The sequence below is a fragment of the Maniola jurtina genome, chromosome 13 (genome assembly GCF_905333055.1).
Source record: "Maniola jurtina chromosome 13, ilManJurt1.1, whole genome shotgun sequence".
In the NCBI taxonomy this organism is placed as follows: domain Eukaryota; kingdom Metazoa; phylum Arthropoda; class Insecta; order Lepidoptera; family Nymphalidae; genus Maniola; species Maniola jurtina.
In genome coordinates this window covers 9,266,218-9,294,112 of record NC_060041.1, presented here as the reverse complement: position 1 = coordinate 9,294,112, position 27,895 = coordinate 9,266,218, and the positions used below count along the sequence as shown (strand labels likewise).

The 27,895-nt window shown below is 36.8% G+C and overlaps 1 protein-coding gene across 9 annotated transcripts in view; it reads left to right on the top strand.

The window, feature by feature from the left end:
• The window catches only part of LOC123870723 (homeobox protein cut), a 210,189-nt gene that overhangs the window by 165,735 nt on the left and 16,559 nt on the right, over nucleotides 1-27,895 (top strand). For 4 of the 9 annotated variants that reach the window (XM_045914103.1, XM_045914102.1, XM_045914107.1 and 1 more), the window contains 3 exons: nucleotides 10,288-10,371; nucleotides 10,527-10,657; nucleotides 11,115-11,627. In XM_045914103.1, coding sequence (XP_045770059.1) covers nucleotides 10,288-10,371; nucleotides 10,527-10,657; nucleotides 11,115-11,627 — 728 coding nt within the window. The remainder of the gene's footprint in view (nucleotides 1-10,287; nucleotides 10,372-10,526; nucleotides 10,658-11,114; nucleotides 11,628-27,895) is intronic. The other 5 variants (XM_045914106.1, XM_045914104.1, XM_045914108.1 and 2 more) reach the window with 4 other exon arrangements.

The following is a 27,895-nucleotide window of genomic DNA, read 5'->3' as shown; positions in this document are numbered from 1 at the left end:
CTCCCTAAAGCAACAAGTTGACTATACAAACCGTTAAAAGTACCTACTTACCTACCATCATCCATTTCGTATGATGGGTTGAGGCTTTTCCAATCCTCAATAGCACAACGGTTGAAGGAGCGGTCTAAAATCCGAAAGATCGGTGGTTCTATTCCCACCCGTTGCACTATTGTCGTACCCTCTCCTTTTTTCCTCGTGAGGAAAATCTACTCCAAGCTCAAGCTTTATTCTTGGTTGGAGGGGGAAGGGGGAAATGAACAAGTCGTATGACATTATTAAAAAAAAAATCGAGCCTGGCTCGAATATAGGAACCTATTTATACTTCTCAATTCGAACTCAAGTTTTTAGCCTTATGCAAAAAGGAATGATATAAGTTACTTACCTACTTGATGTGTAGTTTGGATAGTTCATTGATGACTCATTGTTTTTCTGAGAATGGATATCAAAATGAGAAAAAAAAAACATAATTCAGATGGCTGAATAATGAATAATGACTATTCTGTTGCAATTTAAATAATATAATATTAGTTGGGTAACTCAAATATGACTGCAAAGTAGGTAGGTAGGTATATATTTATTAAATATGGTTAATAAATAATATACATTATGGAGCAATTACCAGCTTAATGTGAATAAATTTGATTATTATCAACATTAAATATTATCTTGATCGGATAATTAATTTTGCTTCTCGCGACGCGCAACGGTGAGTCCTACTTGAAAGTTACTTGATCATTATTAATTATAATTATTTTTTCTTATTAAAATTATATTAATTGTGAAACAGGTCAAGTTTTAAAATTGGTTTCTCTATTTATTTCGTTTTTTTTTTTCGTTTTCACTGTTCCTAAGTAGGTAGATAATATACCTACTATCGCTCTCTTAGTTACAATTACGTAACGATTACGAAAATAAAAGCAATAGGCTTTTTTTCTTTTGTTGCATTTTGTTGCACAACTCTGTTTTCATATCTGCAAGATAAAGGTTAATAGTTTTACAGTTTGAAAAGACTAAGTACGACCAATTAAAGATAATATTACCGGCTAAATGGTCAACGATTAATATGCTAAGATGATGTGATAACTAGAACCCGATCTAGTACTTACATGATCTGTGGCTCAGGAATAACATGTGTTTCTGTCTTTTAAATAGGTAAGGTAAATGATAAGATCTAATGAGCTATCTCGCTATGTTTACCTACACATTATCGCCACAAGAGTATAAAGCTTAGCGTATTTTCAAAATAGCTTAGTGCTTAATATTCTTAAAAACCACCTCATACCTACCTGAACCATAATGTTCTCAAAAGTGTGTGAAGTCTGCCAGTCCACAGTGGGCCAGCGTGGCAGACCTACCTATACCCTTCAAAATGCAAATTCAAAATCCATACTAATATTTAAATGCGAAAGTGTGTCTGTCTGTCTGCCTTCCTTCGACTTCGTCCGCGTGGATTTAGGTTTTTAAAGATCCCGCGAGAACTGATTAATTTTCCGGGATATAAAGTAGCCTATGACCGTCCCCGGGATATAAGCTAGCTCTGTACCAAACGTCAGAATCGGTTAAACTGTTGGGCTGTGAAAAGGTAGCAGACAGACAGACAGACAGACAGACAGACCGACAGACAGACACACTTTCGCATTTATAATATTAGTATGGATATGGACTTTAAAGGTGAACCGTACTTTTGACACAACAGCTGTTGACCTATAGAGTTGAAATGGCGCGTGGAAGTCATTTTGTACGGACTATACTTAAATTTACGTAGGTATACTTACCTACTATACTTATTTTACTTAAGTGTCTGTGCCTACAACAGTGTCAATATCAGTTCAGAGAGCTCTAGGACAAACAGACAGGCGGGCAAAATTTTCAAAACCGGGTTATTGGTTCATAGCGTGTAAAGAGCTATAGGTATCAGCTTAATGAAACGCATTTATATCCAAATCAAAGGAACTTTTTTTTTGATATTATGTAGTTGTAGGTATACCTAGTGTATATACCTACACGCACCTAAGACACAAACAAGTGTTCACAAAAGACACACACACAGTTCTAAGTTACAAGAAAACGTGTCCAAATGTCGGAAAACACGTAGACGTGGAAACAAACATCGCACTGAGTTATTTCGACAACCTAAACACATAAAATCATTAGAGGATGCGGTTAGGAAAGAATGATTGAGTGGGCTAAAACCTGAAACAAACAGAACGCGGGACTACAGCGCGACGTCAGGGCCGCGGCAGCGTAGCACCACAATCGGCAGATCCTTAGTCCTGCAAGCTGATACTCATCATAATCACCTTTATTGATTGAAAATCTACTACTACGCTACTGCTACGCTGGCCCAGTGATAGTTTGGCAGACTTCACACACCTTTGACAATATTATGGAGAACTCTCAAGTAGGTATGCAGGGTTCCTCACAATGTTTTCCTTCACCGTTAAAGCAAGTGATATTTACTTACCTAATTACTAAAGCGCACCTAACTCCAAAAAGTTAAGAGGTGCATGCCATGCTTACCTACTTTACACCACCCTTGTTTCTACTAAGTATAGGTAGGTATATAATTATGCATAGGTAACCTGCTTTAGTTTTTTTTTATGATGTTTGTGATGAAACCACCAATTCACAGGTGTACGGATTTTTCCCTTTACTTGTGCTATAAGAGCTACTTACCTACCTGTCAAATTTCATGATGCAACAGGAAGTACCTACCTACCTAGTTACCTACTATAAGAATTTCTCGACAGACACGACAGACAACGAAGTAATCTTATTTCCTTTTGAGGTACGGAACCCTAAAAAGCTTGCATAATCTGTTATAAATATGAGTATTCCCACAGAGAGCAGTGAAAGCGGATGGAATCCGTCAACATCCGATGATAGCGCGCAAACACCCATCAATTAGCCACCTAGCCACACAAAAGATCCTCGTTTTCCCGTCAATTAGCCGAAATTATCTCAAATGCACCGCTTTTCCATTCGAAATTCAAAAACAAATTACCTACCTAACTAGATTCTAAATTGAAAAAAAAAATGATCGAAATTCTAATTTGAATTGGGTCTACCAATAAATAGTCTGCCAAACCGCACTGGACAAGCGTGGCAGACTAGGGTCTAATAAACCCTTCTCATTCTGAGAGGAGACTCGTACTCAGTAGTGGGCCGGCACGGCGATGGGTTTATGATGATGAGGAAGGAAAACAATATTATTTTAAGAACATACTAGGGAAAATCATGCCTAAGTCACGGAGTAAAAAATAAAAGTCCTTTACGCAACCCAACCCTTTTTCTTAACCTTTCGATTTCGGCAAAAGTTTCCAAACCAGCCACCTAAGTATAAGTAGGTACGAGTAGGTACCGAAATACTCGTACATCGATATCTCAGGGGCACAGCATCCCTGCGCCCTCAATGGTCTCAGTCTAAATAATCTCAAGTACCTAATGGATACCTTACCTGAATAGGTACGTATAATGTATATAAGTACGTCGTTTTATATTTTAGTAATCTATATGAAACTGTTTGGTACATATTACTTAGTAAGTAGATTGGCTATGTTCTAAAAGCTTGCCAAATTAACAACGAAATAAATAAATAAACTGAGACGATGTAATTAAGATATGTGTCCGTGGTCTATAAGTTCATCAACCAAAACACGCTCGACCAATGTTATCCATAGTTTAATGTGTTATTTTTACCAATATGGCAAACGATGGGCGGCGTCTTTGACTCATCAAAGGGCTCGTGACATCAAACGGGCCGACGCTCGCGACATAAAATCACGCCTGTGCAAACATCATAAACAATCCGTAAAAGAATTACTATTTATAGTGATCGATCGATTCCTGAACGGAAGTGTTTGGTACACGCTGCGCATTCTAATCTATACATATAATAATCTCTAATATTTCTATGGTGTTTATAATCCACCTTCATCGCTGACTTATTACATCATTAATTTTCTACAATTGACAAGAATATAATACCCATGATTAAATTTATAAATAAGTAGGCTATTTTCATGTAGGTACAGATATTTTCGTGTTTAAGCGTTTCCGTTTTCATAATACATCAAAGTTATTGAAAGATAAAGTACTTTCCACCCTCCTTCTTCGTTCGGAAATCAGACAAACTATCGACTTACACGACAAGCTGATAGATAAATGAGAAACACAATAGAAAAAACTTCCCCGACTCAATTATTGCCTAGCACGCGAGAGCATTTGTCGATTTTCCCATGATCGGAACCGACATTCACTTTCATGAGCTCCGAAAAATAATAATCCAACGTAATCTGTGCTCTCTATTCAATCTGTGCCCAATAGAAACTGTTCGAAGCACCTGTAGCGGTTTATTGCTTATTTATACCGCTTCTCAAGTTGGGATTAAGTTATAGCCAGCCTTCGAAGATTAAAGCTTAATAGGGGGTGGAACGGATTGATTTCTAGATGATACTGCGCCAAATCTCGACTAATTCCGAGATCGGTGGCGTTCGCTTTCTGAATTTTGATTGAATTCAAAATTCGTTCCATATTTGAATATTGAGACGAGGTTGATAACTCGGCGCTGAGTTCAATTCCATACGGCGTCATCTACCTACCGATCTGCTGATGAAATCTTGCATTTTATTTTATTAAGGAGAGTCGAGCTCTTCATAGAGTCAACAAACAAAAATTGTGATATGGGTAAATCTTTAATACGGCCGAAACGTAGGGACACAATCAAACTTTTCAACTTACGATGTTGACACACTAAGTTGAAACTAAAAAAGGCAAATAAGGAATGAAGCACCGCTTATCTCTTGTTTAATTAAAAACTAAGCACACATGATTTACATATTACCCGGGAAAACAAATACACGAGTATGTAATGCGTTACTAGCATACGGAGCGATGTTTGCCTCCTATATATCAATATAGAGGGCCTATCGTGGACACCTGTCTCCATTTGCTTAGGCGATGTTTGACTTACGTTTAACGAAACTTTAGTCACACACAAATTATCAACTAATTTACGCTCCCCGACATTTTTTGGCTCATAAACAGACTAAGCTTTTTACTGCGTAGTGTTGACATAATTTTCTCGGCCAGACGTTTGTATGTAAGAACTAGGAAACGAGCCTTTGTCAACAAACAAGTTTTGGGGAAAAAAGAGAAACTTGAAGTTTGACAGCGCGGGTTCGGACGGCGATATTGGACTCTGTGTATCGGCGCGTTCGGAAAGGCGTACCGGATCTCGTATTGACCAATCGATCGGTCGCGATTGGTCAGTCCGTGGCTGGGCGGGGCGCCTGTTATCGTCGACCGATGATTTGGCTGATAAGCTCCGATTGTGACGTCAGCGTCATTGTTCCGATATCGCAAAAAGATGTCCTTCTCCGCTTTATCGATTACACTTCTGATTGGCGGTAGATAACTTATCTGTGATTGTTCCGAATCGGAATATCTCCTGACAAAGATAAAAATCTTACATTGTTTTCAATTTTACACTTTGTAAAATTTATTAAAATTTAGTGTTCCTTGACACAATAAAACTTTTAAAGGCCAGTTTTGTATTAAAAATACTGTTGAATATTCCAAATTAACGGATTGGTATTAACTGTCTCCATATTTTATCTTGATTAATAAATTATCGAGAGGCGCCACCCTCAACGGAATCTCAAAGACATACCCAGCTACTCCTAAAGGGGATTCTGATATTGATTTATAAGTATCAAATCGGTACTTCAAAGGGATTTGTACAAAAGGAGAATGGCAAAGGTATTTTGCATTCACCTTGAAATAGCTATTTTCTCGATACAATTTGTAGGTAGACAGGTATTTAGTCCACGTGTACCTACATATTTAGGTTATCAATCATAAGAACCCTTAATAATTAAGGTAACATAAAAATCAATTTCTAGCTTTTACAATTTTTCAATATTAATCATCATAACTTAAACATAAAAAAATTGTAATACCATACCAATTTTGTAATTTTTTGTATCCTCAGGCTTCCGCAAAGCCCTATGAAGCGTGAAGGTTCTTGATTTATGGTTCTTCTGTGTCAACTTTATCTCACAAACACCAAATGTGACCTTAAAAACTTCAATATTCACACTAGAAAACCGAGGTGGGGAGGTAATTAAATCAAAATGTCTCTCCAGCGCGGGGGTTAGATATAGATACTTGTACCTACTCGTAAAATATTCAGTGTGTCTCCTTAAACTGAAGGCTTTTATTACAAAGTTGCTTTTAAAGTTCCTTGCAAAACATTGAGGACACCGTCGGTAACTACATCTACCTTTAATTAATGGTAACTGCTTGGTATACCTGCCTACCAAGGGTTAAAACATAGGTACTAAGTACTTAGGTACAATTTAGTTTTTCTTCAGGTTAGCCATGGTTGAAACAGACTTAAATGCTAAATTATCTAGATTCCTTTATGTATACCCATATTATGTGTGTTTAAATCTCGATTAGAACTTAGAAATGTGCGTTGTCTACTTTTATAATTCAGCATACGTTTTCATTAGTGGAAAATTGGATTTTCATCATGACATGGCACCGAGCGCTACTCAATTCAATGACTTTACCACTAATATTAGTTACCCACTCATTTCAAAAAACTAAATTCTAAAGTCACAAAGAGCTCACCACCCAAATCAAAAAGTGGTTAAGTACCTACCTATAGGTATGGTGTCTAGTTAGATAAACAAAATAATCGAACCTATGTTGCGACGGCCTAATACTTAAGTAAATGTCTTTTGTAGGCACCAACGTACCTAAACTGGTAAAGCGAATGTCTGTCAGTAGGTCAATAAGATGAACTTACCTAAGTTATTCAATTGGTAAGAAATTCTAAAACTTCCTCCACACGGGCGGCCTGTCCTCGTAAAATATGCAGTGTTACACGCCTTAACTGAAGGCTTTCGAGACAAAGATGCTTTTAAGCTTCTCTTTGGAATAGAGAGAGGAATACAGTCACTATTTATAATCAAAAAATGGGAAATTTTGTGAGATATTCGTAGCCTATTAACGTGATTTTTATTTACTAGATAATGCCCGCGACTTTGTTCGCATAGCCTCCTAACTTATAGACTTACAGAGTTTACCTACTCTACCTCTAGAGTAGGTACATAAGTAGGTACTTTTGAAAAACGCAAAGCCAGAAGCTCGCAAAGAAGATCCTGTATGAAGTAGGTAAGCCTACGAGGTCGAGCGGAGTGAAGGGGAGAAAAATGGTGTATCATTTTTCTCTCCGCCCTATAGTCTCTCTCTTCATAATAAGAAAAGATCAACTGATGAGTTTCATGCTAGTTCTTCTCTGTAGAATCTACTTTCCGAACCAGTAGTAGAGTCTTGACATGATATCATAGGTGGCACAAGATGTCTTGTCTTACATGAAACAAATACCTACTTAAGTAAATTTATTTCATCTCATAGGTAGGTAATTCATTGCATTTCATTACATCGCTTTACTCTTTTATTTAATTTGTAACAGTCAGATCAAAGTTCATAAATATAGCTTATTCGCGGAACTTCGTTCGCGAGGACTTCATAAAATCAAGCCCCTATTACCCCCCTTTAGGGGTTGAATTTTCAAAAATCCTTTCGTAGCGGATGTCTACGTCTTAAAAGCTATATTTATCTGCATGCCGCTCGATCCGACCAGTAGGTAGCTTGAGCTGTGCGTTGATAGATCAGTCAGTCTGTCAGTCACCTTTTCCTTTTATAGGTAAGTTTATTAAGATATTATGGTTCATATTTAATATATTTTTTGCTACTCTACACATCCTCTAGTCTAAAAGGTTGTTAAAACTAAGCCAATATGGCGGCCACTCTGGCAACATACAACCGTGTCACAGGCACGCTCAAACTACAGAACCTATAGATAAAGTTTTAAAAGATTCACCCAAATGGATAAGTTAGCTGATCTTTTAACTAAATCCTATCTCGATGTTACATTTTAGTTAAAAACTAATTTTCACAGGCAATCTTGTTTAGTTTACTGATACCTAATATATTTTATGTTGTGTATAAACGTATGGTTGTACATTTTTAATATTAGGTAGGAAATAGTGATTAATGAGCAAGCGGGCTACCTAATGTTAAGTGATTACCGCCGTCCATTAACATTTGCAGCACCACAGGAATAGGTACAATAATTACCTACCTATAGTACATAGAGGCATACCCGCACAAAACCGGCGTCCTCACCCTGGTTGCCATCTCAACCTATCGCGCACTAGGTATAACTCGGAAAAGCTAGAGATGCGTGTCCAGAATCCAAACCTCCCGATTGGAAGCTGAAGTCTAACCTAACCACTAGGCTATCACCGCATCACTTACCTACTTAAGTTTTAGTATTGAATAATACTTGCGTAGATTTTCCTTATAATTGCAATAATAATTAAGTTTTTATATTTTAGTTCAATGGTCAAACTTTATAGTGCAGTAGGTACGTATTTAAATTTAAAATATTCAATTGCATCGTTTAAGTACCTAACGTAAAATTACATAGGTATATGAGCAAAATCCGTTCATAAGTGGCAACTATCAAATCTCGCCAATCTAACTGCGAAATTCCCTCCATAAGAAAACAACTACACTTAAGCTATGAATTGAAACAATTAGCTATTCACGTTCGAATCACCTGGGGACTCGATACAGAGCGTTTACTATTAGAGTGCCTCGAACACACGACCGAATCTGATCGTCACAACCCCCCATGCCTCTCCAATGTAGGTAGTAGAGTACTAAATTTAGCCCCATTGTCCCGATCAAAGGCTTAATTGGTGATATATTAAATTGTAATTAAGGTACAACCCTATTGTTGTAGGTGTGAAAATCTGGAGCTTGAGGCGAGCCGATTTGTTGCCAGATTTGTTGTTCAATCGGTTCGGCTACTGTACTCGGATAATGTACACACTTCAGACTCGTACTATTTATTACTGAACAATATTGTATCAATTTATGTACCTATTGAAGAATTTTATTGCGTTTCCTTTGACTTAGCTATATTGGGACAACAGGGACAGTTACTATTATATCGCCATTATCATCATAGATCTATAAACAGTATTTTGTAGGTAATTTGCCGACTTGTTGACGAATCAAATCTACAAGTGCCTAATCATTCGATTAAATTGCCTTAACAAGGCACCCATCTATTTATTTACTTAACTAAACGTAAGCCATGTTTAGCTCTGTTACTGAACACAATCGTTGGAAAAATACAAAATTAAGTCCGAAAAGTACGAAAACTTGGTAGAATAAGTTAGTACCTCTTGATAAGGGTAGGGTCATTCCAATACCTTAATAAATTGAGCAAGCATTGATTACCGCGCACCGTTCAAGGTGAATTAATTAAGTATTTTAATTAATAGGATATCCCGGTGTCCTTATTGGCAATCCTTTCATAAATTTATTGAGACGCAACCCTTTGAAGGCCCTATTGGGTTGGAAGCCAAATCTTCTGTTTACCTAGGACATGTCCTGGTTGTAGGTAACATTTCAAAAAGTCAACAAAATACATTTAAATTTTCTTGTTTTCAATTTTAAAATAAGTGTCTATTACTTCATACCTCTGTATAATATAGTAGTTGACCTGTTCCTGCTTTGCTTGCGTGAAATAACTAAAAAAATTCACAGGAGTGAAAGTTCAAAAAATCCTGAAACACGTACTTATTTCTTTATATTTAGCCCAAATACCAATTATCACGAACTATGGCAACCTATTTTCAAAATTTCAAGTGTCTAAACCCAGAAGTTTACATTATGTACCTATAGATATTATCAATAGGTATCAATGAAATATACCTTACTATGAAATATAATTGACCAGCGCTGTATTGTGCTTTATTCCAGCGAATATTTTATTATCAGTCGTAAGTAGGTATGTCCTGCTTTACGAAATTCAAAGATGGTTTCCCTATTTTATTAGCAGATAAGAGCACGCCTGATAAGTAATATAAATTCAACCTCGACATTTTGTGTTGAAGGATATTATCGTATTCAGAATTAAGTTATAAATCTCACTTGTGGGAAAATAATACACGAAAACCTTGCAATGCACTAGGTATGCCAACCCGCCTTGACCAGCAGCGTGGTGGACTATGGCCAAACCCTTCTCATTCTGTGAGGAGAACCGTGTTCAGTAGTGAGCCGGCAATGAGTTGTTGATGATGATGATGATGATAAATGTACTATGCAGTCCGTGAATTATTCCCAGTTTTTTGTTTCTTATTCTTATTCTCTTATATTCCTAGATATAATATTATAACACCCGTGTTCTCCTTGTTACAGCATGCTCCGATTTTCGGAGCTGGGCCCAATTGAGAGGCCTCACTCACATTCACTCCCTAAAGACATATTCGGATCACAGAATCAGTAAGACATTTTATTTAAATACCTTTCATCCGTATACTTATGATACAAAACTTCTGAGATGTACCATCGTAAAATCCCTATACAAGCACATACCTGCTCATATTGTACACTAAATTATTTAATCTAGGATTAATAAATATTTTATTTTGTTCCAGTTTACTTCGGTCTATGGAGTTGGGTCCAAATGAGCGAGTGGAGCGCAAAGAGGCGCTACGCTCACCCGCCGCTTCTGCACATCGCGACAGCTCAAATGAACGCGAACGGAGTGCGGAGAGACGGGATATCGGTAAGTACCACGAAAACGCACCTTCTTCACTAATCTTACCTAATTCTGCCGAAAAAATCGTCAAGTATTCCACGCTACATCTGTCCGACTCGAGCTTATTTCGCAATTTGTAAGCATACCTCGTTGTGATGGCCATAAATGAGGTCATAAGCTCCAGTCGGGCCGGGTGTCTGCAATCAAGCGCGCGCTCCACTTGCCGTAGCTAGTCCGCGTCATTCCGTGTCCGTTTGACCATTACGCCGCGGAGTACGAGGAATCCAAGTTCCCACCACCTCCACGCTCGATTCGGCTCACGAACGCGCGTATTCGCGACGTAGACCTCTGAATAAATATGCGAACTTGAAACACGCCGACTGCGAATTCGTACGTGAATGCCGCTTACGGGCGTGCGTGAACCCCACCCCCCGCGTCCCTCCAACCCTCCTCGTGTTCCCGCGTAACCGTGCTCTCATCGCAGGTGGCGAGGAGTGGCCCAGCACGCCACCTCCGCTGAATAACAACACGACGCACCACAACAACAACGGGCCCGTGCCGCTGCCGCTCCCTCCGCCGAGCCCCTTCCGCTTCGACGAGCACCGACCCTACAGGTTCGCGGAAGACATGGGCCCTCTGCCGCCCGGCGCGCTCGTCGGCCGCCTCGGCGACTCGCTCATCCCCAAGGGCGACCCGATGGAAGCGCGGTTGCAAGAGATGCTCAGATACAACATGGACAAATACGCCAATTCCAACCTCGACACCTTGCACATAAGCCGACGAGTCCGAGAGCTGTTGTCGGTCCACAACATCGGTCAGAGATTGTTCGCGAAGTACGTCCTGGGCCTGTCCCAGGGGACGGTGTCGGAGCTGCTATCGAAGCCGAAGCCGTGGGACAAGTTAACCGAGAAAGGGCGAGACTCGTACAGAAAGATGCACGCGTGGGCGTGCGACGAGGCGGCCATCATGCTACTGAAATCACTGATTCCTAAAAAAGGTATCTATACATAACACGTTTCTTTACACATGAGTTACTACCAATAAATAATCTTCTCCTAATCATTTCTGCCATATAAGTAAGTAATTTATACGTAGTCTTTCACTCATTAGATATTGTTATTGTTTTCAAGAAAATATCGTTGACTGATTAATCTAGTAAAAACGGCAGAACATGGTGCGCATCGGACGATTAAAAATCATTGCCATAATTGTTTTTGCGCCATAAATCAGTTAATCAGAGAAGTATTATTGGTGGCAGCTCATTCCGCATGTTTTGATACCGGAATGTTCCGTTTCATCAATTTCTCCCCCGAGTCAATCTTCCGAACGGTTTGCCGCGTTATCCGTTATCAGCGCTTGTCAAATAGCCCATCAATCATGAGAACAATCCAACGGTAGCTGTTCAACGTGACCCGGATCCTTTACCGCCGAAAACAAAAGATATCATACATTTTTGATCAAAACTTTGGTTTGGTACAATTGAATTAGAGTCCTTAAACTTTAGTTATCTTATATTTTAGTTGGACGATCATTTCGGGCTTACGAGGAATGATAGTCCAATTTAAACAATAAATCAAAATTTTGCCACCCTATTATCATTAGTACACGTATTCATGGAGTTGCCATTACAAACTCGAAAGGATTTACGTCAAATAGAAGTAGGTACAATATTTACTAAAGAATTCATAAAAAAAAATAGCGATTTGGCCATGTTACAATAAAACTCAAAGATAGCCTACTTACCTGTACAAACTCATGCCCGCATGAAATAGTGCCAAGAATCCTGGCTGCATTTCTGCGTTGGACAGCCAGGTAGATTCTTTACACAAAAAATGAGTCAGCCCTTCTGCCACCAGATGATTATTTGGCCTATATTCTTTCGAATTGCTTCTGTCAGTAGGTCTAATTCAACACATCGTCGTGATGGCAACTCCGCTTTCCGCACTTTTTTGTTTAACACATGTTATTTTTGTTTGTTCCTCTCCCCCGTCCTTGAAAATCCTGCCTCCTCACCTTCCTGTGCGGAAACTAGCTTCAGAAGACCAAGTCTCCCCTCCCTTGCTACAAAAAGGGGGGTGGGTGGTAAGGGGACATGGTCAACTCCCGGCCGTACCGCGACTTCGATTTATAGTTTTAATACGTGTCGCCTTTGTTAATGCCGCCCGCCATTTTGTTTTAGTTTTTAAGTTTTAAATGACGAAGAATAGTGTAGACATTTTTTTGAATATTATTTACTTATTTTGTATGCTAAATAACACTCTACCAATGCTTTATTAAAATACGAATATCGTTTTTCTTGAAATGGAAAAAGTTTACGCTAATTTTAAAAAAGATAGGAATGAACATGTATTACACACGTCATCTGATGCCCAAAAAAAGATACATAAAAGGCAAAAAAAAGTGGTTGATATCACAATGCAGATCGCTCGAACAAACGACTGGACAAACGGACAAAAGTGTGGGTAGTACAATGAAAAGGAACTGTCCACACCTCACAGAGGATTTGTTGCCATTACGTGTCGTCTAAGCATTTGTTTTGACAGAAATCACGTCTGCCGAATACGAACAAAACAAACCTATTTCAAAAAAAGAAAAGTGAAAAAAATTTGCTTTTAGGCGTGGGCATGTTTTGTTTTTGTTACGATTTTTGTTAGAATTTAACGAGAAGGAAAAAAAATATTATTGTTATAATTAATGATATCGCAATTCAACACGGTCAAGATATACGAAATGCAAAAGACAAATTGAAGAAAAAAATGCATGGGTAGATACGCACACTATACCTACTTAAATAATATTAAGTACTAAAGGCAGTTGTCCGATCTTCGACGATCAGCGAGAAACGAGTTAAGCTAAGTTGCCTAGCAACATAAAGTGTAGTTGGGATAGTTTTGTCGCGGGGCTATGAGCAGGCGAGCGAGTGCGATAGGCTAAATGCGTTTGACCGGCTAAGAGAGTGTCGCTGAGTGAGTTTTTCTTTGATATTTCTAGAGGAGGAGAGTTCTTGCCGCTAGTGTGCACAGTCAGCAATTAATTATTAACATATTAGTTATCTCTTTTACTGATTCGGAATCACAAATCGCTTGTACATTTCTTGAGTGAGAAAATAGTCAATAAACGCTTCCTTATCGGCTATTTTTTTCGACTTCCCAATCCCAATCCCTAACGAATCACAAGATTCGAAATTCAAAATTGCAACTTTTTTTAGCCATGAAAAATATATTAAAAAAGTCGGAGTATTCGGAAGGTTTAACGTCTGTGGTTTGAAGAGAGCCGTAATGCAGTGTACACACTGTGACAATGCGGCGATGTATGAAGACAATGGCGTGCATTATTACCCTTTGAATTTGCAGTCACGAGTAGATAGTCAGATAATTGGGAATGAACTTTTTCCTTTTGACTACCTTTGTTCTTTGGATTAACAGATTTTATTAATGATTTTTAGCCTTTGGACTTTAATTAGCGGGACTTATCCACACCTTGACTTATAAATTGACATTTAAAAAGACATGGATTTTATCAGTATGCATTTCAGATAACATGAAATTAGATTCACGTTACAATACGACGAAGGCTTGTCCTAAATTATGGCTTATATTTGTATTATACCTACCTCTAGCGCAATAATTTGTAATGCCATCTAGATTATTTTAATACATTCTATTTTTGAGGCGGCGAATAGAATTTAACCAAATAAAATATGTTCTATTAGATTATGAGTATACAGTATCCTTCTAAGGTAAGGCACCCTCGGTGTGCGAATCTGACTCATAAGGTTACTTACACACACTTACTTGGTAATTTATTATTTCTTTTAAGTGAGTAATCTTTTGCCTCATAAACCATAAACCATAAACTATTTTTTAAATGTTACGTTTTGTTCGTATCGTTTTGCAATTTGTGTCTACGGTAACGATTATGTATACTACCGATTACTGGACGAACCATAATAGCCACGTGGGAACGCACCGCAGTGGATGTCATAACATGTATTGTTTTGTTTGCCAGTTTATTCTTCCCAGTACTTTCCCTTTAATTCGGACCTAGTATTTTTATAGCAATTGTACGAAGTTGCAAAGAACGATGGCGACTTCATTTATGCGACTTCTACGAACGCCTAGCAATGTTTAATATGAATCGTCATCGCCATCATGAACATCTCATCGCTGGCTTACTACTGAGGACTGGTTTCCTCTCCGAATGTAGGCTTTAGCCATAGTCAAGCGCTAGCCAAGTGTGGATTGGCAGACTTCACACACCTTTGAGAACATTATGGAGAACTCTCAGGCATGCAGGTTTCCCCACGATGTTTTCCTTCAAATGCGAAAGTGTGTTTGTTTGATGGTTTGTCCTTCAATCACGCTGCAACGAATAATTTTTTTGCATGGTTAGGTATAGGTACCTAGTTGAAGACCGGAGAGTGATACACGCTACTTTTATTCCCGAAAAATCGAAGAATTCCCACGAGATTTTCAAAAACCCAAATCCCACTGGATGATGTTATGGGCATCACCTAGTTTACCTTTTACCTATTAGGATAAGGACAGATACTCTCTCCAACCAATCTGCTCATAGTCCACCGACTGATCGCATGATAAGGCAAAAAAAAAAGAATAAGGACAGAAAAAATCAAAATCTAGGTAGGTACCTACTAGGTAGGTATTCTGAGACCTATAAATATGAATAGAGAAACGGTTGAAGGGAAATACCTATCAATAGCGTCTCATTACGGCACGCTGCAGGCAGCATGTGATTTTCCGGCATTTTCACAAGTGGCCGGTTCCCACGTGTCCGGCTCTGTTGTACAACGCTATTGTTGTCCGCTCTCACGGCGTTTATGATGGCTGCGATGGTGCGTGAACCATATTTCAGGTACAGATGTACTTTTCTACACATTTTTTTTTGTATTTGTTCCAAGCTTTATATAGGGTAGGTTACAATTATTAGGATGATGACTAAGTCAAAAAGAAATGATTTCTTAGGAACTATTAAATAGAGGGTCTTCCAAAATTAGTAAAATCCACGTCTGCTGTTAATTTTAATTTGATAAGCATTTTAAATTATCGATCTAACTAATAAAATCAAATTACGTCAAACATTATTGTCGTCGTATCTGTGTACTTATTTAATACAAGCTTCCTTAGTAAGTACCTAAGCGACGTTTGATAAAAAGTTGCTGATTTGATTAGTAGTCATCATCCCTATTCCATAGGAGATTTTTAAAGGAGGAAATCGTATGTCGGTACTCGGCCTTAACATGTCAACTTCTTTGCCTTGCTTTGATCTATACGATTGGCATACCTTAGTAAAAACTCCAGATAGGCAAAGCTTATAGGTATACTATTGTATTTTAAAAACTGAAGACAATTTCGTACGCCTGTGTGTGTGATGTGACAAGTATTCGCGTGCGGCACAAATTACCTACATAGATGCCGCGGCGTTTACGCACCTTTGGGTAAAGCGACACCTATGAGAATGCTTCAAAAAAATCAAAACGTGTCAGCTCGTCACCAGTGTATAGAATTCGTTTACTTTGTCTTAGAAGTTAGAAGATAGTCTAGTTGTAAATTTTTCCAAAATTTTTTCATAGTCCAAAAGGCACTTGCTCACATTATATTCTTGAAATATTGTTTTAAAACCCCCTAAAACGTACGAGCATAGTTCTTCATTATTATATCTACTTACAACATTTCTAAAAATTGTGAAAATTGGACTAGATTTACTTACGGGGAGAAGAACGTTATCGCTTTTTGTATGAAAATTTAGGTACAGCTAGACAAGCCTCTTAACCTAAGTAGTAAAGCATTATTTTATTCGATTGAATGATTTCAAGAACACTTTACTACACACAATCAATAAACCCTGCATATTGATTAAGTATACGTAATTGATACCCACTCAATGATTCTATTAGGTACATTTACATTGCTTATACAAGAAACATTAGTCTTTAACAAAACGCGTACATAAATTACATATCAATCAAATACCTATTGAGCCGTGACAAACGGTTTAATTAATAATTATTGGAAAAAATCTATACCTGAGGCGTAAATTGCATGGGTATTTCATACGTAAATGACTGGCCGCCCATAAACATGTAATGGACATGATAAAAACCTTTATTAATTAGCGCAAAAGGGGGAAAGTAACGTGCAATATAAGGAGGCTATTAACTTTTTTAAACTAAAGGTTGTATAAAGAGTCAAGACGGTGAAAGTAGTAATTTTCAAATAATTCAAAAGGTGCACTTAAGGTATTCTTAATTCTATATTGTCCATGTATGCGATCTTAAAACGTGTCAACTAAAAATTACAAGGATACAGATTTCAATATAAAATAGTGAGCATGACATTTGCTTTTTTTTATTTATTTATGGATGTGTTCGTCATAGGTGTTCGTTCATTCGTTTGCAGTTCAGTATAAGTACCTACCTATGCCTAAAGTTCAAGTTAAAACTTTGTACAGTTGTTTTTAGCACTTATGTGAAGGTTTCTGACATAGTTGGTACCTAACATAGATTAAAATACGACTACTTTTGACGTAAAATACAATTTATGCAATTTGTTACTGTAGTTAGGTTTGAAATTAATGTTAAGTACCTAACTAAAATTAATTACCACCTAGGTACCTACTTCAGATTAATTGTCATAGAAATCATCTAGTTAAAAGATACAAGAGAAATAAGTATCTACCGAATCAAAAAGGACTAAGTTTACTGTAAACAATTTAGGAAAAAATTGCATATTTTGTTGAAGAAGAAATATTACGTCGGTTTTGTTATTGGTAATAGTGAAGGTAAGTAATTCTATCTTAGGTCACAGGGTGTCAACGCATTCGGCTGTGTCCTTGGCATTTACTAAAGTGACCATTTCTTGCTGTGCTGTCTTCATTATTATTTTGTAAAAAGTAGAAATATTGTACTGTTATACAGTTCTGTCTTTTGACATTTATAAAAATTACCATCGAACAATTCGCGTGCGAACGTGTCCGATTAATGTGTTGTCTTTGAAAAAGAAATTGCAATTCGAAATTCAAAAGTCAACTTCTTTCTAATTAATGGTCGATAGCAATGTAGCGAGCGCGCTTCCGTTGTTCATTTTAAATTTTAATCCGATATCTATCGTGTCTACGTTCAATATCCCGGAGTGGAGCGAATAAATCGGTTACCTATCAACGTATATCAAGCAATGAACACTGCCAGTTAGCAATATTGACTTTTTTTCACACCATATAAAAGTCGTATTTATTATTCAGTTAATCCTTCGGTCCAATTAAGACTAGTTATAGTTGTTATAATTGTTGTTCTTATTGCTTGCAGTACAAAAATTCAAAATTCAAAATTCAAATTATTTTTATTCAATTAAACTTTTACAAGTGCTTTTGAATCGTCAAAATAATCTACCACTGGTTCGGAATGCTGTTCCTACCGAGAAGAACCAGCAAGAAACTCGGCGGTTGCTCTTTTCAAATGTACAATTTACAATAATATGCCATACTGTATACAAGCAATTGCAGCGCCGTGTATTGCTGGAGCGCATCAAATCCAAGCTTTTTTGTCATTTACATAATCTTCGATTGTATAATAAGCTTTTTTCAGGAGCATACTTTTAATAGATTTTTTAAACTTGTGTAAAGGCAAGTCTAAAATTGATTGTGGAATTTTATTATAAAATATTACACTCATTCCCACAAACGATTTTCCAACTTTCCTGAGGCGGAGCGTAGGATATGCGAGCCTATCACGGTTTCTAGTTTGCCGGTCGTGGAAATCACCGATTTTTTTGTAACTATGAATGTTTTGTCGTACAAAAATTATATTAGCGTAAATATATTGAGAAGCTACTGTAAGAATACCTATTTCCTTAAATTTCTCTCGTAGGGAATCGCGCGGTTTTAAATTATAGATTGCGCGTATTGCCCTTTTTTGTAATACGAAAATTTTTCCAATATCTGCCGCTTTACCCCATAGTAAGATTCCGTAAGACATAATACTGTGAAAATAGGCAAAATATACAATTTTTGCAGTTTCCACATCAGTTATCTGTCGAATCTTTCTAACAGCGTAAGCAGCAGAGCTGAGTTTACCAGCAAGTGTTGATATATGGGCGTTCCATTGAAGCTTTGCATCTAAAGTTATCCCTAGGAACACGGTAGTTTCTTCTACTTTCAACATATCATTATTTACCATTAAATTAAAATCATTTGCCGTCTTAGTATTGGGCAATGCGAATTCGACACACTTAGTTTTCTTTGCATTTAAAAGCAAATTATTAACAGTAAACCAATGAGTAACCTGCGATATGGTTCTATTTACATCGTCAAAATTATTATAATTTCTATCGACTTTAAAAATCAAAGACGTATCATCAGCAAATAGTACAATATCGCAATTATTTTGGACGAAATATGGTAAATCGTTTATATATACCAAAAACATGAAGGGACCTAAGATAGAGCCTTGTGGAACACCCATTAGTGAGGCTGATCCGGATGACTTCACATCATTTACACATACAGTTTGTATACGATCACTGAGGTAGGACGCAATGAGACTAAGCGCAGAGTCTTTGATTCCATAGTGGTTCAATTTAGCCAAGAGAGTCTCATGCGAAACGCAATCGAATGCTTTAGACAAATCACAGAAAATTCCAATAGCATTCTGTGAGTTCTCCCATGCATCGAATATATGCTTTAAAAGCATTGCGCCCGCATCGATTGTTGATCGACCTTTAGTAAAACCATACTGCTCCGAATGAAGTAATTTATTCAGATTAAAGTGCTGGAGCAGTTGGTTGAGCATAATTTTTTCAAATATCTTGCTAAAAGTCGGTAAAATTGAAATTGGCCTGTAATTATTTGGGTCAGTTTTACTACCCGATTTAAAAAGAGGAATTAATTTACTGTATTTCATAAGATCTGGAAAGGATCCTGAATCTACGGACTCATTAAAGATTAGAGCAAGATATGGAGCAACAATATCAATAATATTGCTGATTACTTTTACTGAAATTCCCCATAGGTCTCCGGTTTTTTTGTACTGTAGCGATTTGAATACTTTAACAATATCATATGGGGTAACGTGTTCAAATTTAAATAATACACTGCACTCAGAAACATTGCTCCTTAGAAGAGTGTAGACTTCCGTTGGCGACGAGTTAAGGGAACTGGTAGTGGTAACTGGAATGTTTCGAAAAAAGTCCTCAAATACGTTTGCTATTTCTAAGTCGGAGTCAGTAATATGGTTGTTAATTTTAAGTTCCAATTTATTATTTTCCACTTTACGTTTCCCAGTTTCATCTGTGATGATATCCCAAGCTGCTTTGATTTTATTATCAGAATTAATAATTTTCTGTTTTATGTGAATTGACTTAGCTTGTATGCAAACATTTCTAAATAATTTTGAATAATTTCTTACATACTGAACAAATGTTGGAGTATAATTATATTGCTTTTCTGCATACAAGTCAAACAGCTTGTTCCTACTTTTATAAATGCCAGCAGTAGCCCACTCACTAAATTTAAGATTTTTAAACAATCTTTTTTCTATGACTTTAAAAATACAATTAAATTGGGAGTTTATACAGCTAAAAAAAGCTTTATAGAGTTCATCCGGACCACCCTGTGTAAGGTCAATTGTAGGTAAAGTAGATAAAATATTGAGTTTGAATTGCCTTACTTTTTTGGTGGTGACTGGCCTATACTTTATAACTTTTGTTATATTTTGTTGAGAGCTGGGAACAGATATCATTTGTCCACAGTGGTCGGAGCTTGAGTGATAGCGTTCTGACATGTTTATTTTTACTTTTTTCCTCTCCCTTTAATGGGTAAAAAATCAACCATATTGCACATTGCTGGAGTTCCGATTCAGCAATAAATCCAAACACTCGTTTATACACGTCACTGATAAATTACTAATTTAAGACGACGTTTCTAAATACAAATGCGTTCGGAATAAAAACTTCTTATACTTATATTTTTTAAAACTACCACGCGTGAAACGTCCGTGTTTGAAAATAGAGTGTTTGTTTTTGACGCCATAGTTCAAGTTCGATTTTTAAAATTCAAATGTTTGGAAATTGGTAGAGAATAACATAAATTATATTAGAAAATAAATTTAGATTTTGCTGTAATAAATAGGTAGGTAACGAAAAAAATATTATGAATCACTAAACGATGCCTGCGACTTCGTCCGCGTGGATTCAGATTTTTAAATACCGTACCAACTCTTTGACATTTTGGGATAACAAGTGTAAATTAAAAATTTATAACACCCCCGACATCCTTTCAAACAAAAAAAATTAAATTAAAATCGGTTCATTAGTTTAGGAGCTGCGATGCCACAGACAGATAGACAGATACACACGTCAAACTTACCTATAACACTCCTCTTTTTCGGTCGGGGGTTAAAAAGTACCTATAGCCTATATCACTCTCCAGGTCTTTTCTATTATAATTAGGTTATCCATGTAAAATCTCGCCAATCTTGTCAATGCTCGGTGCGGTGTTATTGAAGGACAAACCAATAAGCTAATAAACCAACGAACTCACATTCTTTCGTATTTATAATATGGGTAATATGGGTGAGTAATCTTTTGCCTCATAAACCATAAACCATAAACTATTTTTTAAATGTTACGTTTTGTTCGTATCGTTTTGCAATTTGTGTCTACGGTAACGATTATGTATACTACCGATTACTGGACGAACCATAATAGCCACGTGGGAACGCACCGCAGTGGATGTCATAACATGTATTGTTTTGTTTGCCAGTTTATTCTTCCCAGTACTTTCCCTTTAATTCGGACCTAGTATTTTTATAGCAATTGTACGAAGTTGCAAAGAACGATGGCGACTTCATTTATGCGACTTCTACGAACGCCTAGCAATGTTTAATATGAATCGTCATCGCCATCATGAACATCTCATCGCTGGCTTACTACTGAGGACTGGTTTCCTCTCCGAATGTAGGCTTTAGCCATAGTCAAGCGCTAGCCAAGTGTGGATTGGCAGACTTCACACACCTTTGAGAACATTATGGAGAACTCTCAGGCATGCAGGTTTCCCCACGATGTTTTCCTTCAAATGCGAAAGTGTGTTTGTTTGATGGTTTGTCCTTCAATCACGCTGCAACGAATAATTTTTTTGCATGGTTAGGTATAGGTACCTAGTTGAAGACCGGAGAGTGATACACGCTACTTTTATTCCCGAAAAATCGAAGAATTCCCACGAGATTTTCAAAAACCCAAATCCCACTGGATGATGTTATGGGCATCACCTAGTTTACCTTTTACCTATTAGGATAAGGACAGATACTCTCTCCAACCAATCTGCTCATAGTCCACCGACTGATCGCATGATAAGGCAAAAAAAAAAGAATAAGGACAGAAAAAATCAAAATCTAGGTAGGTACCTACTAGGTAGGTATTCTGAGACCTATAAATATGAATAGAGAAACGGTTGAAGGGAAATACCTATCAATAGCGTCTCATTACGGCACGCTGCAGGCAGCATGTGATTTTCCGGCATTTTCACAAGTGGCCGGTTCCCACGTGTCCGGCTCTGTTGTACAACGCTATTGTTGTCCGCTCTCACGGCGTTTATGATGGCTGCGATGGTGCGTGAACCATATTTCAGGTACAGATGTACTTTTCTACACATTTTTTTTTGTATTTGTTCCAAGCTTTATATAGGGTAGGTTACAATTATTAGGATGATGACTAAGTCAAAAAGAAATGATTTCTTAGGAACTATTAAATAGAGGGTCTTCCAAAATTAGTAAAATCCACGTCTGCTGTTAATTTTAATTTGATAAGCATTTTAAATTATCGATCTAACTAATAAAATCAAATTACGTCAAACATTATTGTCGTCGTATCTGTGTACTTATTTAATACAAGCTTCCTTAGTAAGTACCTAAGCGACGTTTGATAAAAAGTTGCTGATTTGATTAGTAGTCATCATCCCTATTCCATAGGAGATTTTTAAAGGAGGAAATCGTATGTCGGTACTCGGCCTTAACATGTCAACTTCTTTGCCTTGCTTTGATCTATACGATTGGCATACCTTAGTAAAAACTCCAGATAGGCAAAGCTTATAGGTATACTATTGTATTTTAAAAACTGAAGACAATTTCGTACGCCTGTGTGTGTGATGTGACAAGTATTCGCGTGCGGCACAAATTACCTACATAGATGCCGCGGCGTTTACGCACCTTTGGGTAAAGCGACACCTATGAGAATGCTTCAAAAAAATCAAAACGTGTCAGCTCGTCACCAGTGTATAGAATTCGTTTACTTTGTCTTAGAAGTTAGAAGATAGTCTAGTTGTAAATTTTTCCAAAATTTTTTCATAGTCCAAAAGGCACTTGCTCACATTATATTCTTGAAATATTGTTTTAAAACCCCCTAAAACGTACGAGCATAGTTCTTCATTATTATATCTACTTACAACATTTCTAAAAATTGTGAAAATTGGACTAGATTTACTTACGGGGAGAAGAACGTTATCGCTTTTTGTATGAAAATTTAGGTACAGCTAGACAAGCCTCTTAACCTAAGTAGTAAAGCATTATTTTATTCGATTGAATGATTTCAAGAACACTTTACTACACACAATCAATAAACCCTGCATATTGATTAAGTATACGTAATTGATACCCACTCAATGATTCTATTAGGTACATTTACATTGCTTATACAAGAAACATTAGTCTTTAACAAAACGCGTACATAAATTACATATCAATCAAATACCTATTGAGCCGTGACAAACGGTTTAATTAATAATTATTGGAAAAAATCTATACCTGAGGCGTAAATTGCATGGGTATTTCATACGTAAATGACTGGCCGCCCATAAACATGTAATGGACATGATAAAAACCTTTATTAATTAGCGCAAAAGGGGGAAAGTAACGTGCAATATAAGGAGGCTATTAACTTTTTTAAACTAAAGGTTGTATAAAGAGTCAAGACGGTGAAAGTAGTAATTTTCAAATAATTCAAAAGGTGCACTTAAGGTATTCTTAATTCTATATTGTCCATGTATGCGATCTTAAAACGTGTCAACTAAAAATTACAAGGATACAGATTTCAATATAAAATAGTGAGCATGACATTTGCTTTTTTTTATTTATTTATGGATGTGTTCGTCATAGGTGTTCGTTCATTCGTTTGCAGTTCAGTATAAGTACCTACCTATGCCTAAAGTTCAAGTTAAAACTTTGTACAGTTGTTTTTAGCACTTATGTGAAGGTTTCTGACATAGTTGGTACCTAACATAGATTAAAATACGACTACTTTTGACGTAAAATACAATTTATGCAATTTGTTACTGTAGTTAGGTTTGAAATTAATGTTAAGTACCTAACTAAAATTAATTACCACCTAGGTACCTACTTCAGATTAATTGTCATAGAAATCATCTAGTTAAAAGATACAAGAGAAATAAGTATCTACCGAATCAAAAAGGACTAAGTTTACTGTAAACAATTTAGGAAAAAATTGCATATTTTGTTGAAGAAGAAATATTACGTCGGTTTTGTTATTGGTAATAGTGAAGGTAAGTAATTCTATCTTAGGTCACAGGGTGTCAACGCATTCGGCTGTGTCCTTGGCATTTACTAAAGTGACCATTTCTTGCTGTGCTGTCTTCATTATTATTTTGTAAAAAGTAGAAATATTGTACTGTTATACAGTTCTGTCTTTTGACATTTATAAAAATTACCATCGAACAATTCGCGTGCGAACGTGTCCGATTAATGTGTTGTCTTTGAAAAAGAAATTGCAATTCGAAATTCAAAAGTCAACTTCTTTCTAATTAATGGTCGATAGCAATGTAGCGAGCGCGCTTCCGTTGTTCATTTTAAATTTTAATCCGATATCTATCGTGTCTACGTTCAATATCCCGGAGTGGAGCGAATAAATCGGTTACCTATCAACGTATATCAAGCAATGAACACTGCCAGTTAGCAATATTGACTTTTTTTCACACCATATAAAAGTCGTATTTATTATTCAGTTAATCCTTCGGTCCAATTAAGACTAGTTATAGTTGTTATAATTGTTGTTCTTATTGCTTGCAGTACGCTTGAGTGATAGCGTTCTGACATGTTTATTTTTACTTTTTTCCTCTCCCTTTAATGGGTAAAAAATCAACCATATTGCACATTGCTGGAGTTCCGATTCAGCAATAAATCCAAACACTCGTTTATACACGTCACTGATAAATTACTAATTTAAGACGACGTTTCTAAATACAAATGCGTTCGGAATAAAAACTTCTTATACTTATATTTTTTAAAACTACCACGCGTGAAACGTCCGTGTTTGAAAATAGAGTGTTTGTTTTTGACGCCATAGTTCAAGTTCGATTTTTAAAATTCAAATGTTTGGAAATTGGTAGAGAATAACATAAATTATATTAGAAAATAAATTTAGATTTTGCTGTAATAAATAGGTAGGTAACGAAAAAAATATTATGAATCACTAAACGATGCCTGCGACTTCGTCCGCGTGGATTCAGATTTTTAAATACCGTACCAACTCTTTGACATTTTGGGATAACAAGTGTAAATTAAAAATTTATAACACCCCCGACATCCTTTCAAACAAAAAAAATTAAATTAAAATCGGTTCATTAGTTTAGGAGCTGCGATGCCACAGACAGATAGACAGATACACACGTCAAACTTACCTATAACACTCCTCTTTTTCGGTCGGGGGTTAAAAAGTACCTATAGCCTATATCACTCTCCAGGTCTTTTCTATTATAATTAGGTTATCCATGTAAAATCTCGCCAATCTTGTCAATGCTCGGTGCGGTGTTATTGAAGGACAAACCAATAAGCTAATAAACCAACGAACTCACATTCTTTCGTATTTATAATATGGGTAGCAATTTATCTATTAAAATAATTAAGAAATCAATAATTGAACAACAAAGTTATGTACAAGTTTGTATGCAACCATACATAAAAAGGAAATGGGAACGTCCACCTTTCAGCCGTTGAAAAGGCTTCGAGCACAATATTTGGATAAAGTTCGGCACTCCAAAGCGGTTGGGGCGTAGCGTGAAAATCTATTTTCAATGGCCACTATCGGCCGGCGCAGGACACCGAAGCTTTACCCAAGTTAAGCGTAGTCGCTTGTAGTTAACCGTCCTTGCTCGCGTACTCTAAGTCTAAACTCCCCTAGTGCTCTTAGTTAAGCGCTAAGCAAATTTTAATATTCAATTGGGCTTTTGTCGTTTATGAAATTGCTGGAAAATTGCGTGTAACGAAACGTAAAGTTTCAGGACGCAGAAACTATCGGTAATGGGATCGGAATTCAATGAATGATTTGAAATAAAGGAAATTAAGCAAGTACTTACTTACGAACTTGGTAATATTTTGTTGAGATAATATTATTAAGTATTAATAGGTAGACGTAGAATTTCATGCTGAAAATAACTAGCTCATGGAACTAATTAATTCACAATTATATTATCATAATACCGTTAGCGTAATAAACCAAAAAAACCGGCCAAGTGCGAGTCGGGTCTCGCTCTTTTAGGGTTCCATAGATAATTATTATGAAAATCATGTTTCTGTAGAATCTGTAGTCTTTAAATGATGACAATACAAATTAAAAATAAAACGCTCCCGTTTCCAGTTCAAAGTTCGCGACAGCACTAACTGAAAGGCATTAAGCTCGATGCGTCCGTGTGTGTTCACTTCGCGATACATTTGCAAGTTGGCAAGTTTGCTGTAAACGCTTCTGACAGCTACGTGTTCCGATAATCCCGCCATTGCCATGCCCGGACAAAGGGCGCTGTCGTTGAACTCAATAAGTTACAATAGAAGGGTTCTTTAAAACAAAAATCGTGTTCTGTGAAACTATCAAAATTAGTACCTATAACATGTGACTAATTTTGTATACAATGATACTGATCCTGAGCTCTTCTTACTAATGTAAAATGAAAAGGACAGACACAGTTTGACAGTTTTAAATTTAATTTAGAGCTGACAAACCTCGTTACTTTAGCTCAGTAGCGAGTCTATCGTTTTTTGTAGCGTGCACTTAAAAGAGTTTTTAAATGTAAATTTCATGTTCCGTCCTTTTTTAGCAATAATTAATAAGAAAAATATGCAGGTACTTCTCTAAATTTAGTATAAAGAAAGACAACAGAATCGGCGCCATTCTCTAAACTAAAATAAATTGATTGGTCTAAATCAGGTGCTATCCTTTTCCGCAGGAATCATTATGAAAGAGATAGCAATAGGTATATTTAGATCTGTCATTTTAGTTTGTCATTATGGCTAATTCTGTTGTGCACAATCTCTAAACTAAAATAAAATTAAGTACAGGTCTGTATGTTTTGCTTTTCATAACGCCCGCTGTGGAAAACGATAGCGTTAAAAGATCAGTGTGCCGAGTGGGAGATCCACAAAATTATTCGAATGACTTCACTACTGCGTTAACCGAGCTAACTTCAAACGCATCGAGAATCGCGAGTCAGCGAGTGTGAGATACCACCGAAGCTAACCAGCCCATACGCGTGTACTCACCGTGAATGGCGTTTATTATTTTCGTAATGTTGGCGTCGTGATATAAACCAACCAAATTTAGAATGAAATTTCTATGAAGTGATTGCATGGAAGCAGCTGTCTATCAAAATTTAACTGGTTATATCTACTGTCTATGTTTATGTTTTGAAATCATCGTCTTAGTAGGTAGGTATAGTATGTACGTCATCATTATGTATTAAAAATGAGTCAAGTGTGAGTCGGACTCGCACTCTAAGGGTTTCGTAGCATCGTACAAGATATTTTAATAATTTTACGTGGAAGACTGTAAGTTAATGACAACAGCGCCATCTATATGTGATTTAGAAAACTGATTATGTTTATGAACACATATTCTTTTAGAGCCTAGAAAAGTAAATTAAAAATAGTTTTGACTAAAATACCGCCCTGCCATAATTTTTAAATCGTAGTCTTTTAAATTAAACTTGAAAAATGCAAATAAATGTCTTTAAAATTATCTCCTCCCTCCACTTTCACTGTAAAAATCTATGCGACAACTTAACTATCGCGTTAGCGTCGTGTTTACTCGATTTACTTCGCGAATTTTCAAAATTTGATACTCGCACTCTCATAGTTCTTGAATCAACCAATCACGTGCGCTCACGTTGTCACTTTCGCATGCGAGTCGGTAAACAGTAGTCGGTCCCGAGGACGTAAAAAACTCGCACTCACAAATTATGTTTCCCCTACTTGTCACT